This window comes from Sphaeramia orbicularis, chromosome 20 (genome assembly GCF_902148855.1).
Source record: "Sphaeramia orbicularis chromosome 20, fSphaOr1.1, whole genome shotgun sequence".
Lineage (NCBI taxonomy): Eukaryota > Metazoa > Chordata > Actinopteri > Kurtiformes > Apogonidae > Sphaeramia > Sphaeramia orbicularis.
Genome location: NC_043976.1, coordinates 39,245,437 through 39,267,301, shown reverse-complemented (window position 1 = coordinate 39,267,301; position 21,865 = coordinate 39,245,437). Strand labels below are relative to the sequence as shown.

The 21,865-nt window shown below is 36.8% G+C and overlaps 1 protein-coding gene across 1 annotated transcript; it reads right to left on the bottom strand.

Annotated features, from left to right (window-relative positions):
* Positions 1-1,350: 1,350 nt before the first annotated feature.
* On the bottom strand, positions 1,351-20,604 carry sh3glb1a (SH3-domain GRB2-like endophilin B1a). Its single transcript, XM_030123971.1, has 9 exons — positions 20,410-20,604; positions 19,848-19,989; positions 19,172-19,300; positions 18,662-18,795; positions 17,668-17,760; positions 11,986-12,075; positions 9,087-9,187; positions 6,971-7,205; positions 1,351-2,200 (listed from the first exon to the last, which is right to left on the bottom strand). The coding sequence occupies exons 1-9, from the start codon at positions 20,470-20,472 to the stop codon at positions 2,093-2,095; spliced, it is 1,095 nt and encodes a 364-aa protein (XP_029979831.1). The 5' UTR covers positions 20,473-20,604; the 3' UTR covers positions 1,351-2,092.
* Positions 20,605-21,865: the final 1,261 nt, after the last annotated feature.

Here is a 21,865-nt window from a genome sequence, read left to right as displayed (position 1 = left end):
GATGGACATTTTATTATGCTCTAAACATCTAAAACTTTGTTTCATAACAGCAAAAAGTTTAGAAATTAAAAGAGAACACTAAGTTTTATCCAAAAAAGGAAATCTACTTGCGTTCGTCAGATACACTCGCACCGAGACAAAGATTAAGATAAAAAATGTACCTGGAGTCGACCTGAGAACACCTGGGAATTTAGTTTTTTGACATAAAGTTTTATAAAATGTCTCACCTCTCTGTAAGTAGCTTTGGGAATAATTTTAAGCATTTTCAAGCACTTTTCAGGCCTCGAAAACACAACGTTGAAATTCAAGCATTTTGAAGGATTTCAAGCACCTGTATGAGTCCTGTGTTTTAGAAATTTAGAGGTAGAACATTTAAAATCATAAGTTGCTTTTCCATTGACCCTCAAACTGCGCGAATATAACTAAAAAGATGCCTAATGGAAAAACGACAATTTCAACAAAACTTGTTTTTCGATGAAGAGTTTTTGCGCTGGCAAGAGGCGGTTTTTCGGGTGTAGCGAAATTGGTATATCATGTAAAACTGCAATGGAAAGACCTTTTTCCACAACTAGAGTCACATGAAGAATAAAAATGGACGTTACAAGCAAAGAAGAAGAGTTTTTAAAGAAACATATGTATGGACACACCAGGAAAACCAAATCATTTTTGAATTTAGTGCAAGATAGAGGGATAACAAGCATTCTAGATTGAAAACATGTTTGACATGTTAATGGAATGACTTCTCGTGTTATCTCACGATAATAAATAAACAAATCATCACATTTGTGATTTAATGGAAAAACAGACATTACACACTTATGTTTTTTTCAACATTTAGTAAATATTGGTAAAGTTTTGCGCAAATGTCCAATGGAAAAGTGACTATAGTCATGGATAAAACAAAAAAAACGAAATAAATGTTATGAGGAATTAACCCTTGTGTGGTGTTCAGATCTTTGTCATTCAGCCAGTGTTTGTGGGTGTGGTGGTCCCGCTGCATTTGTGGGTTTTTAATTCAACATAATCAAACAATTTTATGTTAAAATGCTCAACAGATGTTTACGTCATCCCAATTACAAGCAACATAAACAGAATATATGTTTAATTTTTACCGTTCGGTTTTGCTAGACCACATTTATTCATTACAGTGCTCCTCGTTTTTAGTTAGGTGTTTTTTTTTTTTTTTTTTAAACGATGTACTATAATCAAGATATGTACAGAAGAGGATTAGCGAAAAAAACTGGGGGAAAAAAGTTTAAAATTAAGGTCCAATATATATTTTTTTTGTTATTCTGAGAAAAAAAGTCTGAATTCTGACTTTTTTTTTTTTAAATCAGAATTCTGCCTTTTTTCTCAGAATAATCATAAAATAAATATATTGGACCTTCATTTTATTTATTTATTTTTTTCCCCCCTAATCCTCTTCCGTACGATATGATAGGAAAAAATTCATAAAAAATAATTATTCATCATTTTTCTCTCAATAAAAAGGGGAAACAGGTCCTACAGACCCAAACAGCATACAAAGGTTAAGTAAAAACCATCTCTGAGGTATTTTGGAAGCAGATATAACAGTTTAAACTAGGGATGTAAACAATTAATCGAATATCAATTGTCAATAAGAATTTGCTCGATTAAATTATTAATTGTCGGTTAACTGCCCAGACCCCTGTTAGAAACAAACACCTGAATCCGACGTGTCCACATACTTTTGTCCATATAGCGTCATGTATATAGTGTAAACACGATAAATTTAGAGTTACAGTTTGGGAGATGTTCTGGCACATATCGCAGATTGCATGGCGTCAAAAAAAAAAAAAAACAAAAGGCATGGAAGCGGGTTTTTAGGATGAACTACAAACGCGTCAGGGGATGGGTCCATTTCCGTTCCCTTCGCTCGGATCGATTCGGCTCCGGTGATCGGACGAGTTTCCGCCGAAACGGGGCTCGGCATTCGGATAAAAGACTCGGGTCGCCTCGCTTTCTCTCGCGGTCGGTTCTTTCAAAAACGGCGGTGGATTTTGAAACGAGCGAGCGGAGGAGAGAGAGCGAGGCGCGGTATAAATAGGAGGTGTCAGCCGGCGTGGGGGTCTCAGTTCAGGAGCTCCAGGTAGGTGATGGGTACTTTACCCTTCTGACTGCCTCGCTCGCCCATGAGCCAGTCTGAGTCCATGCCCGGGACGCTGCTCACAATGATCACCTGAAGGGGGCGACAAACATCAACAGGCTTTTACCACAGGGTTGATTTTCCAGCATCGTCTGTTAAAACACTCCACAGGTTTTGTTTGTTGTTCTCTGCTGTGAACTGAAAATAAAGACTCAAACATGTTTCTGTGTCCAACAGTCTTATTCTACCTTTATCTATGTTCTTCTTTAAGGGTTGAAATGATCATACATATTTATTTATAATTCTCTTTTCTTCAGACAAAAAGAAAATACAGGAAAAATGTGCACAGCCTTAAAAAAAACACAAAAAAACTGAACTAAATGGGTTTTCATGGGTTCATTTTGTTGATTATTATTTTATTTATTTTGATTATTTTTGTTCCATTTGTTGATTATTTTGTTCATTTTATTTATTATTTTGGTTGTTTTTAGTCATTTTGTCGATTATTCTATAAATTTTGTGATTATTTTGTTAATTCTTTTTCCAGTTGTTGATTATTTTGTTATTTTTGTTTATTGTTTTGTTCATTTTATTCATTATTCTGGTCAGTTTTACTCATTTTGTTGATCTTTTTTATAAATTTTGTGATTAATTTGTTCATTTTTGCTCATCATGTTAATTAATTTGTTGATTTTTTTTTTCTCCCCATTTCTTCAGCATTTTGTTCTTTTTGTTGATTGTTTTGTTCATTTTATTTATTGTTTTGGTCAGTTTTACTCATTTTGGTGATAATTCCATACATTTTGTGATTAATTTGTTCATTTTTGTTCATTATGTTGATTGTTTTGATATTTTTGTTGATTATTTTATGCATTTTATTCATTATTTTGGTCATTTTTACTCATTTTGTTGATTATTTTATACATTTTGTGATTAATTTGTTCATTTTTTCCATTTGTTGATTATTTTGTCCTTTTTGTTGATTATTTTGGTAATTTTTACTAATTTTGTCAAATATTTTATTACATTTTGTGATTAATATGTGCTTTTTTGTTCATTTTGTTGATTATTTTGTTCATTTTTGGTCCATTTGTTGATTATTTTGGTCATTTTATTTATTATTTTGGTCATTTTTACTCATTTTGTTGATAATTTTATATATTGTGATTAATTTGTCCATTTTTTTTCCATTTGTTGATCATTTTGTTCTTTTTCTTGATTATTTTGGTCATTTTTACTTATTTTGTCAATTATTTGATTATATTTTCTGACTAATATGTTCTTTTTCGTTCATTTTGTTGATTATTTTGGTCATTTTTACTCATTTTGTCAATTATTTGATTATATTTTGTGACTAATATGTTCTTTTTTGTTCATTTTGTTGATTATTTTGGTCATTTTTACTTCATGTCAATTTTGTCCCTAATTTGTTACAGGTATAAACCATTTGAAAACTAATGCCATAAATCTCATCATGTCTAAACAACAGGGTTAAAGGGAGGTCACACTAAATATGACCACTTTGGTTTATAGAACCCTTTTTTTTTTTTTTTTTACATTAAACTTGTGTTTTTCCCTGTTGTTCAGTCACTTCATATATATCAGATTGGATCTAAATACAGACAAATGCATATATGTGGACATTAGAACTTTACTAAACCAACAAACCTAATGTTGGACAAGGACTTTTACATAGAACTGTATAAACTGACTTAAAAAACTCATAAATACATATAAAAAATTGACTTTTTACTGGTGAAAACAGAGAACACACCACCTGTTTCTAAATCTTCTAAAGCCTGGATACTGAAGCAGAGTAAATCACTTTATCAGGCCTGGATGATGTCATCGTCTTAGATTGTGAATGATCTCAATTTGTCATATGATTTACTTTTCACGATCGTACAGATGGTTCCGTTAAAAAACTAAATCACAGCTCTGTCCAAACATTCCTGCTCGGCTCATGTTCATTTTAATCGTCCCTTTTATCAGTGTAATTACAGATTGTTGCACTAATCCATGGGTTTGTAACCGAAATGTAACTAGACTAGTGAGTTTACACTTCAGCGTCTTTTCGCTCTGAAGTGTTTGGGTTTAATCTGCATTCATTTGTAGAGTTTGTGTTAATTATAATCCTCCAGCGGGACAGATTAGACCACCACAGTCTGGGTAATTAATGATCACACTGCATAAATGTACAGGAAAATATGGAGGGTCGATCCAGACGTCTTGTTTGTGTCATAACGTTGGGTCGAAACGATGCAAAAATGCCGTTACTCGTTAGATTAAACAACAAAAAGAATCAAACACAGACCCAACCAGAAAAAACTACACTGGCTGTAACTCACCTACATTTTCTAAGAGGTGAGAAAATTCAAAATGATTCAGACTATGGATCGTGATTCTACCTAAAAAAGATGTATATGATAGATCATATAATAACCAAGGCCATGGGTGTCAAACATATAGTCCGTGGGACAAAACCGCCTCCAACTAAGGTTCCAATCTGGCCCACAGGATGAATTTGTGCAAAAAAAGACACTGAAGATATTAACAGTCAAGTGTCTCAAACTTATTTTAGTTCCAAACTCCAAATTCATATAATATTGTGTCTGTTACTAAATGTTTTATGCCTTTATGGATCAACTGTGATCTATATATACTTCACATCAATGATAAATGATAAACTGAGGAATAATATAGTTAAAATTGCACAATTTTTCTAAAGAAACTTCAGGTTTCTCAGGTCATTCGCATTTTGGTGAAAGGATAGTCTGTAAAAGTAAAAACTTTCATAATTTAATTTTCCTTTTTTGCACTTAAACACATTATTTGTGGGTCATTATGATATTATTTTACTGGTCTGGCCCACATGAGATTAAATTGGGCTGTATGTGGAACCTGAACTAAAAGGACTTTAACACCCCTGAACTAGACCAACTCCATTTCATGAAGTTTTTGCAACAAAATCAATATTAATGCCTTCTATTCAGAGGGAATGAGCCAAATTCTGTTTATTTTCTAGGAAATGAAGCCGTTATAAAGACCTCACATGTGTGTTACTGCTGCTTCCATCACCTAGTTTGTCTTTTTACATCTGTAATAAGGTATTAAAATGAATTAAGAGTAGCACGGTGGATGAGCTGATCGAAGCAGCTGCAGAAAACAACTTCAGGTTCTTCATGGACTGTGTGATAAATAAGAGGGGAATAAAATGGAGATAATACTCCAAATATACAATCCAATTACAGTGAATTTTTTTTTTCCAGGCGGTAAAAAAACAAACAAACTACCCTTTCATATGTTCATCTATTTCTGCAGAGGTGTCTGTGCATCCTGTCTCATATCTGAACCTCCTCCTCAGAACCATCTGGGACTCAGACCGGGGCTGAAGCTGCTCTTAAATCCGGGCTTAGTTTCAATCACATTATTGTCAAAGGGGGTTAGTCAGCATTTTGTGACTGGCCACACATCTGGCTCAGCAGAGGCTGGGGCTGGAAAATGTTCCTGAATGAGCTAATGCTGCTTCACTGTCAGTCAACCACAAACTTGTAACCGACGGTTAATGCTTTTCCAAGAAGAGGAGGGGCTTGGGTCCCCCCTGAATGGAGGCTACTGTAACAGGATAACGTGGTGTTTCATATATGCATCAGGAGATTTACACTGAGCTGCCTTATTCTGTTGGATTACATTCAAACTTTCCAATATTCACATAAAAACAGGACCAATGGGCCTGTATCTCACTGACATGCTCTATCAAAAATCAATACCCAGTTGAATTTGTGAGGTTGTCTGGTTCAGTCTCTATCTTAGAGTCCTGTGGTCTGGATGTAGATCAGTCTACCAATAGAAGTGGGTGGTACTTCCACTGGAGGAGAACTCAACTAATTCAATCAAAGTCCATATACAGTATGACTTCCTATCAATGTTCAAAAGAAACTATATTGGTATTGCTAACAATTTACATGTTATAAACCATCCAAATATGGACCACTGTAAGTAAAGGAATATTTTTAGTATTTAAAAAATTCATCAAAAATTCAACAATTCAAATTTTCTCAAAACAGTGAACAAACTTTGTAGACATTGTCCCGAAGACGATACATACAAAATTTTAAATGAATCCAAATAGTAGTTTTGGAAGATTGTTGAACGGTAGACATTGGTGACCTTGAGTTTGACCCTTAGAGGTCACTCAAGGTCAAAGGTCATGGACCAAAATGAAAGTCCATATATGACTTCCTATCAGTGCTCAGTAGAAACTATACTGATTTATCAAACAATTTCCATGTTATAAACCATTAAAATATGGCTCATTATGAGTAAAGGCAAATTTTTGACATTTCAAAAAATTCATAAAACATTCTAAAATCAAAATTTTGGAAAAAGATTAACAAACTTTGCAGAAATTGTGCCAAGGAAGATGTGTATAAAATTTGAAATGAATTTGACCAGTAGTTTCAGAAAAGAAGACTGTTGAACTCTAGACACTGGTGACCTTGAGTTTAACCCTTCAAGGTCACTCAAGGTCAAAGGTCATGGACCCAAATGAAAGTCCATATATGACTTCCTATCAGTGATCAATAGTAACCATATTGGTATCTGTAACCATTTGCATGTTATAATCCACTAATATATGTCCCATTACAGGTAAATTTCTCATGATTTAAATTTTTTTCCAAAATCTAAAATTTAAAAAATTGTGAACAAACTTTGTGGATGAAGACGTAGATGTTGACGCTGGACACAACGCCTTCACAGTAACTCATGGCCTTTCTTCAGCCAGTGAAATAAAAACAAGTAGACACAGACTACTATTGTAAATTAATTTAAGGCTAAATGTGAAGATGCAGATTGTTTTACCTCATCGGCCAGCAGGGAGAGCTCACTGCTGCTGGCGGCGTCATAGTCGTACAGAACTCGTGCTTTACGACTGACGCTGGAGCTGCGCAGTTCGTGGAAGCCACCGGATGCGGCCGAGTCACTCCGGCCCGATGACGGATTGGGCAGGGAAGCCGACACCGGGATGGTGGGCACCGAGATGCTGGCACCGCCCGACACTGATGATTGGTTGTTGTTGGAGAAAGATGACGGGAAACTGGAAGGAAAAGACGAATCCTCGGTGTCAGCAGAGAACGCGTTTAAACCATAAAGACCAAAAACCTCCACTGGTATAAACTGTTTAATACCTGTTGATCCATTAATCCTATCAATACATGTAAATAATTGGTGTAAAATACAGTTTGTCGTCTTTTAATGGTCATCAGGTATGACCCATTTGAACGTTCAGAGGCTCCGTAGTTACCATGGAAACACCGTCATCTTCTACAACATGGATTCACCAGTAAAACCAATGGAGTTCGATCAATGACGGTGGATGGAGACACTGGATTTATGTTTATGATAGATTTTGCTGAAAAAGTTGCTTTTTCTTCAGTTTTCTGTATTACTGATATAATAACCCTCAACTTTAATCTGAGCTTTCATGAACATCTACATGATCAGTGAATTAAATATAGGAAAAAATGATTTTTACTTAAAAAATGCAAAATTCAGAGGATAATATTATAATAAATGGTGATAGAACACTTAAAAAGGTCAAAGAGAGACAAAAAAAAATCATTTTGATGATTGCTGCAAAAGTAGCACTGGGTCTTCATGGGTTAATTTGAGCTTATTTCCAGTTCGTTTATATCTGTAAGTGTGACTCATTTTACTTCAGAAAGTTACAACACCAGCCTACATGTACTTTTGACACTTTGGTATTCTCAAACAAGATGACATCATCAAAAAACCCAAATCCAAGCTCACATTCTGCAATATTCTTCTGTCTGGAAAGATAAGAAAAAAAAAAAAAAAGTCGACCTGTTCAAAAGGTTCATAGACAGTCAGAAAGCTAAAGATACCATCTAAACCAGTGGTTCTCAGCTGGTCTGGGTTCAGGACCCTCTATCACCCCTCAATGACAAGCCACGACCCAAATTAATAACAGTTAAACTGGATGGTGTGTTTTGAACCTGAGATAATACAGAATATCACAGTATGAAAACACAGAAGACAAGTTTAATGACAAACCAAACTGACCAGCAGGTGGTGATAATAAATATGGAAATATTCCTTTTAATACTAAATCAGGTACATTTTAACCAAAAACTAAAAATATGCCCTCACTCTTATTCAACCATTAAACACACTGAGGTTTTTGTCCTCGATGTAGGTAAAACCATACCTGATGTAGACGTTGTCATACCTGAGTTTCACCATGATATAAATAGAAACTTTTGGGTCGTCTTTTATGCGATCAGATAATTCATTGTATAATCAAGCAAATATTATGTGGGGGTCCCCATTTTTTCAAAAAGGGCGCATAGTCATCGCTATAATAGCATATTTCCACGCAAAATATGTGCAGCTTGCATGATTTCATAATCCTCGCATTTTTCCACATGAAGTTTAAAAAAATATTGCATTGTAATTTGACACGGGTAGTGATGTAATATGTGACGTGCGACATCATCAGCTCGCGCATCCACAGAAGGTAAACTAATCGCCGGCCTCAGAAAAAATCCTGCAAGATGATGAAAAATGCACCTCATTTGCCGACAAAAATATCTACGAAAGAGCAAACCAGTACACCGATGTCCTACGTGAAAGCGGGGGTGCGGTGAACAACATGCATGTTTTTCCAGTTCCCGCATATTTTCGCAACTTTGCACATTTTTTGCAAATTCCTGCAATTTCACCGTATAAAGTGACATTAAAAACCCTGCATATTCCATCCAATAATCAAGGATTATTGTGCACATTATTCCGGAGGGAGTGGTTATTAGTGTAATCGTTGTGATTACTATTGATATTGATGTTTCGACCGCTATTGGTTTTACCTTAATTATTATTTAGAATACAACAGAATAGAGCAGAGTAGAATAGAATACAACTTTATTGTCACTGTTACAGGAAGGTGTTGGTGCTTCTTCACCTGCCCAGCTGCTTCTGGAGGTCAACCATGTACTGGTAACACTGTGCGTAATACGTCGCCTGAGCCTCCACGAAGTCATTCAAGCAGCGTAGGTGATGTGCCTGGAAAGAGACGAGAGGAAAAATAAAAATAAATCCCCTCATCACTGGGATCGACCACATGGCCAAACAAACTCTGCCATCTGCTGGATCGAGTCGGCTGCGAGAAAACCTGGCATCAGATCTGAGGGTGAATGAAGCTTTGAGCAGCTTGTGCAGTCGTATTTTTATGATCGGAAATAGATTTTATTTGTTACTACAAAAGACACGTTTTCCCATGTCTTTACCTCATCACTGTTGAATTACCGAGGCAGGCTCTTTACTTATCTGAAGTAAACATCTATTGATCGACTTCAGGTCGTCCAGAACTCAGCTGCCAGGGTTTTAATGTGATCATGTCGCTGCTGTTTTAGCCTCTTTACATCAGCTCCCACCGTTTTAGATTTTACTGATGACTCTTAAAGCTCATTATAGAGTCTCTCTCTGCTACAGCAGTTTTTATTGTTTATATCCAGTTTTCTATGAGAAGAATCATAAAAACAGTGTGCTAATAGTTAAGAGGAGATGTTTATTTTGGTTGTGACAATACATTAATGAAGCCTGTGTCACTAATAGCAGATAAAGGTTCAACAAATAGGTTTAAAAAAAAATGCACATCAATATTTTATAGGCTTAACAATAGACTCCACAGTAATAGACTTGATTTAGACCAAAAATCTATGAGCCGTCTGTTCATCAGCTTCATCTGTATCTACATCAGGTATATTTTAATCCGATGTACAGTACAGTGTAAAAGTCCAAGTCACTCTCTGTATTTAGATCCAATCTGATATATGTAGAGTACGTACAGCAGGAAAAATAAGAGTTTCTGGGTAAAAACAGCTTCTGTAAACCAAAGTGGTCGTATTTGGTGTAACATGTCTTTAACCCTTTTGTTCCGACAATATGAGATTTATGGCATTAACTTTCTGATGTTTTATATTAGGTTTCATTCAACACATGTCAGGTGTTTCTAATTGTTTGCGCTGCTTCATTTCATGGGGTCAGAGGTCCCAATAAACAGTCACTTCAACCTGAACAGAAATGAACATATTAATCACAAAATGACCAAAATAATCAAGAAACGAAACCAAAATGACCAAAATAATCAACAATATGAGTAAAAATGACCAAAATAATCAACAAATGGAACAAAAATGACCAAAATAAACAAAAAAATGAGTAAAAATACCAAAATAATCAGCAAATGGAACAAAAATGAACAAAATAATCAACAAAATAATCAACAAACTGAACAAAAGTGAACAAAATAATCAACAAAATGAGTAAAAATGACCAACAGTCAATAAAATTACCAAAATTATCAACAAACGGAACAAAAATTAACAAAAGCATCAACAAAATGAGTAAAAATGAACAAAATAATCAACAAATGGAACAAAACAGTCAATAAAATGACCAAAATTATCAACGAACGGAACAAAAATTAACAAAAGAATCAACAAAATTAGTAAAAGTGAACAAAATAATCAACGAACGGAACAAAACAGAACTAAATAATCAACAAAATGACCAAAATAATCAACAACCGGAACAAAAAACAAACAAAATGATTAGGTTTCATTCATCACATCAGATGTTTCTAATTGTTTATGCTGCTCCTTGTCGCGGGGTCAGAGGTCACAGTAAATAGTGACTTTAACCTTTACAACACACTTAGTTCAGTTTTTGTGTCTTTTAAGGCTGTGCACATACTTCCTGTATTTTCCTGTTGTATGTGAGGGAAAGAGAAATGAGAAATAAATATGTATGATTATTCCAACCCTGAAAAAACAAGTAAGATAAAGGTGGAATAAGACTTGTACACAGTACTGTAGGTGTTGCTAGGATTTATGTGAATGAAAAAACAAAACAAAACAAACAACTGTACCCAAAATCTTGTCCACATGGAGACTAAAAAGATCCATTTGTTTTTTTATTTCAAAAAAGTCTTCTGTAAACATAGCATCATCTGAAGAAATCCACTGAAAATGCTGTAGTATATATCCCTGGCCTGTAAATGGCGCTGTAATGCTACCACAGTAATACACCAAAAACAGAAAAGAAGACAAGGAGAGTGGACATAAAACTCGATGTAAAGAAACACAAGAAGATGATGCTGGTGAATATAAACCCATTGTGAGAATAGTTGTTTCTGTTGTTGGTGGGGTTAGTGCATGTGAGTTAAGGGAGAGGTGGGGCTGTGATGTCATCGTTTCAGGAAAGAAGCGTATGTGCTGTAAACAGGAAAATACAAGGGCGGCGTTTGGAGATTAGTTCACGGTGAGAACCGATTATGGTCTCCCAACACGCCAATTCCACCTGGATGAAACACCCATATGATACAGTCGTGAAGAAAATTATTAGACCACCCTTGTTTTCTTCCATTTCTTGTTCATTTTAATGCCTGGTACAACTAAAGATACATTTGTTTGGACAAATATAATGATAACAACAAAAATAGCTCATAGTAGTTTAATTTCAGAGCGGATATCGATCCATTTTCCATGGTTTTCTTGATAATAACCAAAATCACTTCAGTTCTTACATCAATATCTATGGCATTGGACTGACAAAAACAGTGCTTTTGGGCATTCCATGTTTTCTTTTCTGTCTGTTTTAGTCACATGATACACACAGGAGTTAGTACCTGATTGCATAACCATTGTTTTTGATGACTTTTGATGGTCTAATAAGTTTTTCCGCGACTGTATGCAAATCCTCCTAATCTCATCTTGTATGGGTGGCTTCATATTTGCACCTTGCTGTTATTTGTTAAATTAAGTATTGAATTAAGTATGGAGAGCATCGGTTAGACGTACGTGGGTGCTGCTGACGCCCTCTAGCAGCAGTCGGGTGATCTCTGCCTGCCGGTCGAACTCACTCTGTGTCATCCTCAGCTCCTGTTCTGCCTGAGGATGTAGAAACAAAACAGTGATTTAATAAGAAACATCAGTAAAAGTCCAGGTATCAGAGCTTATATGGTATGATATGACAAAGTAGAGGGGACTGAACAACGTCAGGGGTGAAAAAAAAAATAAAAATCAAGCTGAATTTGCAAGGTTGTCAGGTTCTGTCTTTATGTCAGAGTCCTGTGGTCTTAGTGCATATCAATCTCCCAACAGAAGTGGGTGGTACTTCCACTGGAGGAGAACTCAACTACTTCAAAGTCCACATATGACTTCCTATCCTAATGATATCTCCATTTGCATGTAAAAAGTCAACAAAATACGAACCATTATAAGTAAAGGCAAATTTTTAATTTCCCAAAAATTTGTCAAAAATGTAAAAAGTCTACCAAAACTGTGAGTGAACATTTTAGACATTACCTCAAGGAAGCTACACATAAAAATGTAAATTAATCCAAATGGTAGTTTCATTGTAAAAGATTCTTGAAATCTAGACATTGGTGACTTTGAGTTTGACCCTTCAAGGTCACTTAAGGTCAAAGGTCATGTCCCTAAATCAAAGTCCATATATGACCTCCCATCAGTGCTCAATAGTAACTATAGTGATGTCTCTAACCATTTACATGTTATAAACCATTAAAACATAAAACATGGCCCATTATAAATAAAGGCAAGTTTTATTGTTTAAAAAAAATGAGTCAAAAATTCAAAAATCTAAATTTCCTAAAACTGTGAAGAAACTTTGAAGACATTGTCCCAAGGAAGCTACATTTAGTCAGAGATGTTGCTAACGAAGATGATGACGGACACAGCGGCTTCGCAATAGCTCATGGAGTATCAGTCAATGAGCGAAAAGAGAGGACACAACAACTGCACAAGATGTTTTATGGTGGAGGGAACTGTTTCCTTTTCCTCCCACAGAACAAAAGGATTCAATACAAGCCCTGCTGGAATAATGGCGTGTTGAGTCTTGCTTAAAAGTCCAATAAACATACGGTATTGAATTTAGACTGACAGGGACAATGGGCTCAGTGTCCGGCGCTCTGCTCGGAGAGTCACTGATGGAGGAAGGGGTGGGGGGTGGGGAGTTGAGGCGTTTGGTTCTTGTGGGTCCTGTCCTGAGTGTTTTTTGCTGTGGGGATTTAAGTTGTACGTGTCACGGTGGGAGACAGAGGCGGCAGCTGTGGACACTTTGCCGAGTGTGTTGGAGTGTGTGTGTTGGAGTTAAAGATGGCTCCAACATTCCACTCACCTCTGTCACTTCCTCTGCTCACATCTGCTGCTTTGCGTTGTGAAAACAGTGACACAGTAGTTAGAGCTACAGCTGCTGCACGACCACAGCCAGCACAACACATCTTTACCAAAAAAAAAAAAAAAAAAAAACCCACAATGTTGGAAGGGGAACGGGATGTGACGACGTAGACAGGGCTGCACAGATTGTGAACTTCTGGGGCCGATACAGATCGCAACTGAGGCTGATGTTACATTCTGTTTGTTTATTTTGTTTCTGTTCTTATTTATTCTGCTGTTTCTGCCAGAGAAACCAAGAAATAATTAATAAGAAAGAAGCACTTTCTAGAGTCTTTTGGGCCTTCATCACACTGTGTTTGAAGGAGCACCAATCAGAAACAGCCTCTAAATAAAACAGCAGATAAACATCAGCTACAGCCATCTGTGAAAAGTAATTTTTTACAGATGATTTCAGATATTAATGCTGATATATCTGTGCATCCCTGTGTACTGCACATAAACAACCAAACCAACTCACACTCCTTCAGGTTTCTTTAAAGGTGGATATATGCAGTATTTAATAATAATAATAATAATAACAATAATAACAATAACAATAATAATAATAATAGATTAGATTTCTATAGTGCTTTTCAAGGCACCCAAAGCCCTTTACATTATTGATCTATTATTCATTCACTCTCACATTCACACTCTGGTGGTGCTAAACTACATATGTGGCCACAGCTGGCCTGGGGGTTCCTGACAGAAGCGTGGCTGTCAATTTGCACCAAACGGCTCCTCCAACCACCACTGAACATTCATACACATTCATACACCAGTGAGTGGCACCGGAGGCAAGGTGGGTGAAGTGTAGGGGTGGGAATTGATAAGAATTTAACGATTCCATTATCGATTTTGCTTATCGATCCGATTCCTTATCGATTCTCATTGGGTGAGGGAATGAAAGAGTACAAACGGAAGTGTTTGCATTACCTGTCTTTTATATTTCCATCTCTGCACAGAAAATATAACATATACCATATACAGTATGTACAAATAATAAGAACAGATGATGCTGGGCCTGAGCTGGGGGGGGGGGGGGTACAGTGAAAGTGAAACTAAAGACGCTTTACTAATTCCTCTATTGATGCATTTCCACTACATGGAACCGGTTCGACTCAGCCCGTCTCCCATTGTTGTGCACCTCATTTCCTTTCCCATACCTTCAGAAACTTGTATTTGAGGGGGTACGACGTTTGTTGCCCACACCGGAACCGGAACTGGGCCTAGATGACGTCCTGGTGTTCACTCTACCGCTAGATTCACAAGCGCTGCTAAGTAGCGAATCAAATAAATCACATGCTGTGGACAAATGTTTCAACATATTGGAGGGATTCCACCCTTTTGAAGAAATGGAAGCTTTGACAGTGTTCCAGTGGAACTGGTGTCGTCTGTTTAGACCGTTTCTGCCTCAGCGCCATGTTGGCTACGTTCTGACCAAAACAATGCAGCATACATGTGACGTCGTCACACATGCGCAACGAAGGCGGAATCGATAAGCAGAATCATTAAGCAGGCAGGCAAACAATTCCAAGGAATCAAGCTACTGGGATTCGGTTCTCAAAAAGAACCGGTTCCCGATTCCCATCCCTAGTGAAGTGTCTTGCCTAAGGACACAAAGGCACATGACTAGGACAGTGTTGGATTTGAACCACCAACACTTCAGTTATTGGACGGTTATTGGACCAAAGCAACAGAAAGCGACCAGATGGGATGAGAACCATTAAGAACCAACTTTTATTGTCAAAAAAAAGAAGTGATAAAAATAGAACCTGTTATTTTCTCCACTGGACTCAGCTGTAAATGAAAAGAATGGAGTTTGATGTTAAAAAGGCAGCGTTTCTTCTACTCAGGTGAGTTTGTTTATGGGGCTTATGAAGGTATAAAGATATTATGGGATGTTATTACGTTTGCCAAGTTGCCATTTGTTGATCCACGGTTCAAACTAAACTGTGACAGTTCTGACTTTGTTTGTTGGATTCCAAATAGGTCTTTATTGACAACAGAAACTGTACAGAAAACAGGTGATCTGTGGTTTTACTGCGGCTGTTTTCTGTCAGAGCTAAGCTAACAGAGCTATAATGTAAACTATCAGCTGACGTGAAGATTCTAAGACAGTGTTATTTTAAGCAACTGTGAAAAGAAACGTCTATGAGTTGGCGTTTGAAGGCGTTTCAAGAAAACTTGATGATACTATAATACAGATGTGTGCAAACAATGAGCTTTATATTATATGCAGTGACTGATAAAGCCTGTGGATATGTAGTGTTGATTCATTTATAGTTTTGGTGGAACTAAGGATGTTCTGGTACCAGACTGGCCCCTGCTGGTCAGAGTTTGGAACATCAATACTACATAAAACCAGTTTAAATTAGCAAAAATTCAGAAATAACCTATAAATAACACAAAAGATGCATTTCAGTCCCTGCCAGCTGTGACATGTCCTTGTTTCCAGATGACACTAAAGCCCATATGTCTGTGCATGCTCAGATTCTAAACCACTCACACTCTTCAGGTCTCTTTAACAGAAGTCTTTTCACAGCAGAGGAAGGCGCTGGTATCAACTCACACAAACTATTATTAACACCTCAATCTCTTGGGCGACATTCTCCCTTTTTTACGAGTAAAGAAGTCTACTCTGATATACTCTGACAGCCTGTGTTTGTTTGTGTCGATAACACATTATTAGACTGACAAAAATCGCCAGACAACCCTTCGCTGTTGACAAGCTGAGGGAATAACGCAGCTCTTAAAACACCACAGGGAATAGAATCAGAGTTCTTCTAAAAGGGGCTGGAATTTAAGATCTCCGCCAGCCTTTTTTGTTTTTTGGGGGGTTTTTTTTGCTTTGTTCTGTCTGCACTTGTGGAAAACTGTGCTCAAATGCTTCTAATTTACAACAGGAGACCAGCATCCATCTGTGCACATGACTGGCTCTGGCATTGCATCACATCACTGTGTTTTGTGTGACAACACTTGAAGAAAACCAACAGCTTAATCTATTTTCATGTGTGCAGAGATGTTATTTTTCTTCATAAAAGTTTGGATCAAGCCGACAAATACAGATACTGATCACTTTAACGAGAAAATCTGTAATTAATGAAGCATAACTTACATTTTTCCTGGAAAGAATAAAGACTTTAGAGTGAGTTTTTTTTTTTTTAACCCTTTAAGCACCAAAATCACAATATTCCAACTAGCAACATCAGTGAATGAAACAGACCATAACTCAGAGGATACAAAATTATTACAGGCACTTTTAGCAGCCAGCAAGAAATCTTTTACAGAAAGGTGGTTAAACCCACCTCCATCAACAATACAAGACTGGTACAAGATCATCTTGCTAATATTCAAAACGGAAAAACTGACTTACTCTATCAGAATCCAGAGGGAAAAATTTGATCATATTTGGAACAAATGGATCAAGTTTGTATCCTCTATCCGCCCAGAACTGATATCACTCCTCTAAAAACGTCCTCTTTTTTTATAATCTCCCTGTATTTATTCTTTGTTTTATGTTTTTCTGCAAAAACATGTGTAATGTTTAAAGATCCATGATTTCTTACAATCTGTTCCTTACTTCTCAGGACTGAGTAAATTTACTTAGTTTTGTTGCATATTGAAAATAAACTAAACTAAATAAATGAATAAATAAATAAATAAATATGCAAATTAGATGAGTAAATTTACTCCCATCATAAACTTTGGGTCATAACAATATTTCTCTCATTTACAGTATGACTTTATCTCTAACTATTTCTAATATACAGCTTTTATAACTCTCGATATCAAAATTGAATATTAAAAAAAAAACAAAAAAAAAAAAAACTCAGGCGCCTAAAGGGTTAAGGGCCTCGAGACTCTTGCTGATGCTGTTACACCACATGAGTAATAGTAATCTTAGTAACTCTGCTTCATTATATTAGGTTAACTGTAATGTGACGTGGATTCCAACTAATTTAAGCAACACAAATCAAATGAAACTGCAGACAAAATGAAAACCTTCTGAAGGATGGAAGGTATCATAACAAGGAAAAGGGAAGTCCAGACTTCCCATATCTGCTCATGTGACACTGAACAGTCACAAGTGATAACATGGGCCGCTTTGCGTTGTGTAACTTGGCGCGTCAATCATGATCAGTGTGACTTCAGACACAAGAGCATGAGGAGACGCCCAGAGCGCCTCTCTTCCTCTGAAAGGAAACTGAATGGTGATTTTACAGAAAGCAGAAGTCACTGTTAATCGTCATTAATATAATAACCAGTAGAGACTAAAAGTGGTTTGTTCATGTTCGTACTCACCGCAGCCCGAGCGTCTGCCACCCTGGCTTTCTTTAGCCTCGTTTTGGCTGCATCCAGATCCAAGCGTTTGACCTGCAGTAGCTTCCGTTCTTTCTGGATGCCAAAAAAAAACAAACAACACAAAAATCTTTGGTTCAAGCATCAGAAGATGACACAATTTAAAAGGCTGATGTTCTCTGCCGTTCCAAACCCCACAGCAACTTCTCTGTTTTATTCTTAGTAACCGTCTTATCCAATTTGACTTTATTTTTATCTTAGATTCCGGAATGTGACACAGGAAGTCACTTTGTTGTTTCATTGTTTTATACAATCAACAACAAAAATACTTGACCCTTGAGCTCAGGGTCTCCGCAGGTATCATGATGCTGAATTCATGACTTCTTAAAGGGGTCATATTTCTCTAAACCCACTTTTATTAGTCTCTGGTTCATTTATTTGTGTATTTGGACCCTAATAGTTCATAAAGTTTGAATTTGAACCCTCTAGGTGCTGCAAAGCTATCTTTATATTCATTTTGGCAAAAATCGAGTGGATTTCTACAACCTGTTTTAATTCCTTCTTAATGTGTTACATTTTATAACTAGCTACGTCATGACATTTGCACAAATAAAGGTCAAGACTTCTGACGAACTTTTCTTCAAGTATCCCGTAATTGTTTATCAGCAGCAGCGGTTGTGGTCTATACTGAAAATATGACAATAAGACATGTTTGAAGGTGTCTTTGGTCAGATTTCAGACCTTCCATTCACATAAATAACAGTCTAACAGGCCTCATAGTTATTGTGTTGAACAAGTTTTAACCATGATTAAAACTTCACACTTCTACTTAAATGTCATTGCTATATTCTCTTAAAACTGAGTGATGTAAGGATACTGGCCAGAGCTCAGTGGTTTTCAGCAGGACTCTAATGATCTGCCCTAAATGAGTTCCTGGTAAAAGATAAACATCCAGTAAAGAGTGAAACTGCTGCAGGAGAAACCCCTGGAAACTCACCAGGATGGTTTTGAAGTCGCCTTCAAGAAAATTCCTGAAAGGTGTCAGGAAGTTGATGGCAGCGCTTTGAATGAGCTCGCGCTCCGCCCCGCCGATCTGCTTCTCCGTCTCGCCGCATTTTATCAGAGCATTTCCTGCAATGGTCGGGGACACAAACATAAGTCACAGACAGGAGACTGTACAATGAGCCAGTACATTTTCACTTGAGAGTGTTATGGAAGAGTCTCAGCTAAATACTTAAACCTTATGGGAAAAAAAAAAAAGAACAGAGACCTACTTATAGGTACATAGCACAGAAATTCAGCGAGCAGCCACGGTCACGACTACAGAATGACATGGTTTATTACACAGTATGAGAAAAATATGCAGGCGGTGATACTTATGTTAAAAATGTGGCAGAGGGAATTTATCCAACAACACTAATGTGCTAAAAATAAAACAAATTCACCACAATCCAACCACAGGTGCAGGTATGGGTGTATTTTGATGTGACTTTAGTGTATCACTCACCATAAGCAGTTCCAGGACCAAATTCATTCCCTGATTCGATCATGGACTGGCCCAACAGCTCATGGTTGTTCATTCGCGATGGGGCCTTTTTCTCCAGCTTCTCATATACAAATTCTTCTAATCGGACATCTGCAGATTGCAAGAAGAAAATTCAATTACAAAGTCATAAGACTACAATCCGGAAGCTAAACGGAGGCAGGGACTACAGGACAACAGCCCCAAACAGCCAGACTTAAGACAGAAAACCTGAAATGGTAGCTTTTAAACTTCCCTGTCAAACTTGATTGTACTCATAGGTGTTTGCATTTGTGTGACGTTTGCTAAGCCCTGTCGTTGGCTAAAACACAAGCCTGTAACCAGCAGATGGTCGGTCTGTCTGTGTGTGTTTGTTGTCCTACAGGAATATGGCATCATGGTGTGATCTGAGGAGAATGCACAGCTGAATGAACAGATTTCAAAGATATGCAGTGCACCTATGTATGTCAAACATCACCGCAGAGGCTGATTATTATTAATATATGTGGCCTCCATCTTCCAATCACACACGTGAGGACTTTTAGGTGCTTTGTGCTTTAAAGGAAGAAGCATTTGGTTGATATCTACAAACCCCTGAGAGGGATCATGTGTGTCAACGTTGTATTTATGATTTCAGGCAAGTTAGACAATGTGGTCTTACTGGGATTTGGCTGTAGTAAGACTTCTGTCTGCTTCATAATCCTTTCTGTCCATTGTTTGGTGTTCTCAGCTCGGACCAGAAGGTTCTCCAGATGGGCGTCCAACTCTGTCTTCTCAGCCTGGCCAAGTTTTTCCTCTGTAAACTGAAAAGGATACCATCACAGTAGATGAACCCATACACCTCTTAACACATAACTTACATACAGACGAGGTGATGAAAGTCACAAATAAAAGCTGACAAACTCTGTGAACTAGCTTAAAAGGAACATTATCTACCCAAGTGACCGCTAGCTTAATTATCACAGTTAGCTATTTGCAGTTTATACTTTCTGAGGCCTGCTAAGTAGTCATGATAAAATACTAACAAATGGTGACATTAATAGACACCTTTATGAACCATTCCTGACCACTACAATTACACTACAACAGCCTAATTTCTTAGGTGATAACGTACTACACAATAACAAGACAGCTAAGCTAAGTGTTAGCAGCTACGCTAATTTTAAGCTAGCATGCTAACGTTAATTAGCACCAACTTCCACAAACAAGATGTGAAAACTTACTTGTACCGCGCGGCTCAGAAAAGTACCGGCGTCCGCTGCTAACCGCTTAACATTAAAATCCATGGTTCAGCTGGGTGAAAATAGAGACTTAACACAACAGTTATCCTCTGTCTGACTCACTTTGCCATCCCAAAAGAAAATGTCATTGAAGCAACTTTTTGTCGGAGTTCCACCCAGCTGTTGATCTGCACAAAGATGATGAAATGACAAGAGCGTACACCTCCGCATGTTCGGCGCATGCGTAAATCAAACACACGACATAGAATTTCCAAATTTCACATGAAATTCCAAATTATTCATAAATTACCATAAATATTGTGCTTATGTTAATGAAAGTCACTTGTATGCATGTTTTAACGCGGTGTTGTTTGAAACGTAGAACTAACTTCCCCGGATCATAGCATAGACGCTGTCAAAATGAACGTTGAGTGTAATACTATAGAGTCAAAGCAAGTTAGTCTCATTTAAAAGCACTTACCTGAATGATTAAGTGTTAATCAATGCTCGATCGATGCAGTATGCAGTCGTTCTCTGCTGGTCGATATGTTAAACAAAGACGGTAGTTTGTGTGAATTACTCTCTTGCTTCTGTCGGTTGTCTTTGCCGCGACTAATTTTCTGTTGCATTCAAGTCACGCGGAAATATCGTTATTATATCAATGAGAAAATACTGTAATTGGAAAATAGACGACTGAGGAGGGAACAAAAGTACTGTACCTTTTACACATGCAGGGAAATTAGGATTATTTTTATGAATATATTTATATCACTGTCAATTATAGCCTCTGACACATCACAATTTGTATGTTTTTTTTTTTTTTACATTTTTATTTAATTTTTCTTACTTAATCCTATTTCCTCATTATTTAAGTGTAAAAACATCATGGTGTCAACTCATATTAACTGCAGCAGAATCTGAGCTAAAACTGGACAAAGTACAAACATTTTCACATTGCATGCTTGAAACGAATGCATTTAACCCTTTCATGCATGCATTGTGAGAACCTGAGTCAAGATTTATTTTTTGAGTATTTTTATTCCTCCTTAGGCATGAAAAAAACAATGTGATAGAGTTTTTTTTTTTTCTATGGAGTTACAAAAATATCCATGCATTTAATTTTTGAAGTAAAGAAACATGCGTTTAAAACCAAATATCAGAAAGTGATATGAAAACAATGAAATAAAAACATTTTTAATGCCGCTAATCTGTCTTCTCACATTTTAACATATTCTGATGCTAGTAATTACTCTCTTCACGGAGATAACATGCAAAAAAAAACCTTTTCGTCTAACAAATAACAATTGATTTACACTCAAACATGTCATCGCAGATCAGGTTTACCAAGAACAGCACAGTTACAGTAATGGCATGAATGTCAGTGTATGGGATGGTGCATAAGTGTCCACTGTGTTGGCTGATATGGAACTAAAACAACAAAACCCATTAATATACAAGA

Coding starts and splice junctions, on each gene's coding strand:
- sh3glb1a (XM_030123971.1), bottom strand. CDS start 20,472: ATGGATTTTAATGTTAAGCGGTTAGCAGCGGACGCCGGTACTTTTCTG. Junction 17,761..18,661: donor GCGACTTCAAAACCATCCTG/GTGAGTTTCCAG, acceptor TTTGGCATCCAG/AAAGAACGGAAGCTACTGCA. Junction 7,206..9,086: donor CTCCAGAAGCAGCTGGGCAG/GTGAAGAAGCAC, acceptor TTTTCCTTCCAG/TTTCCCGTCATCTTTCTCCA.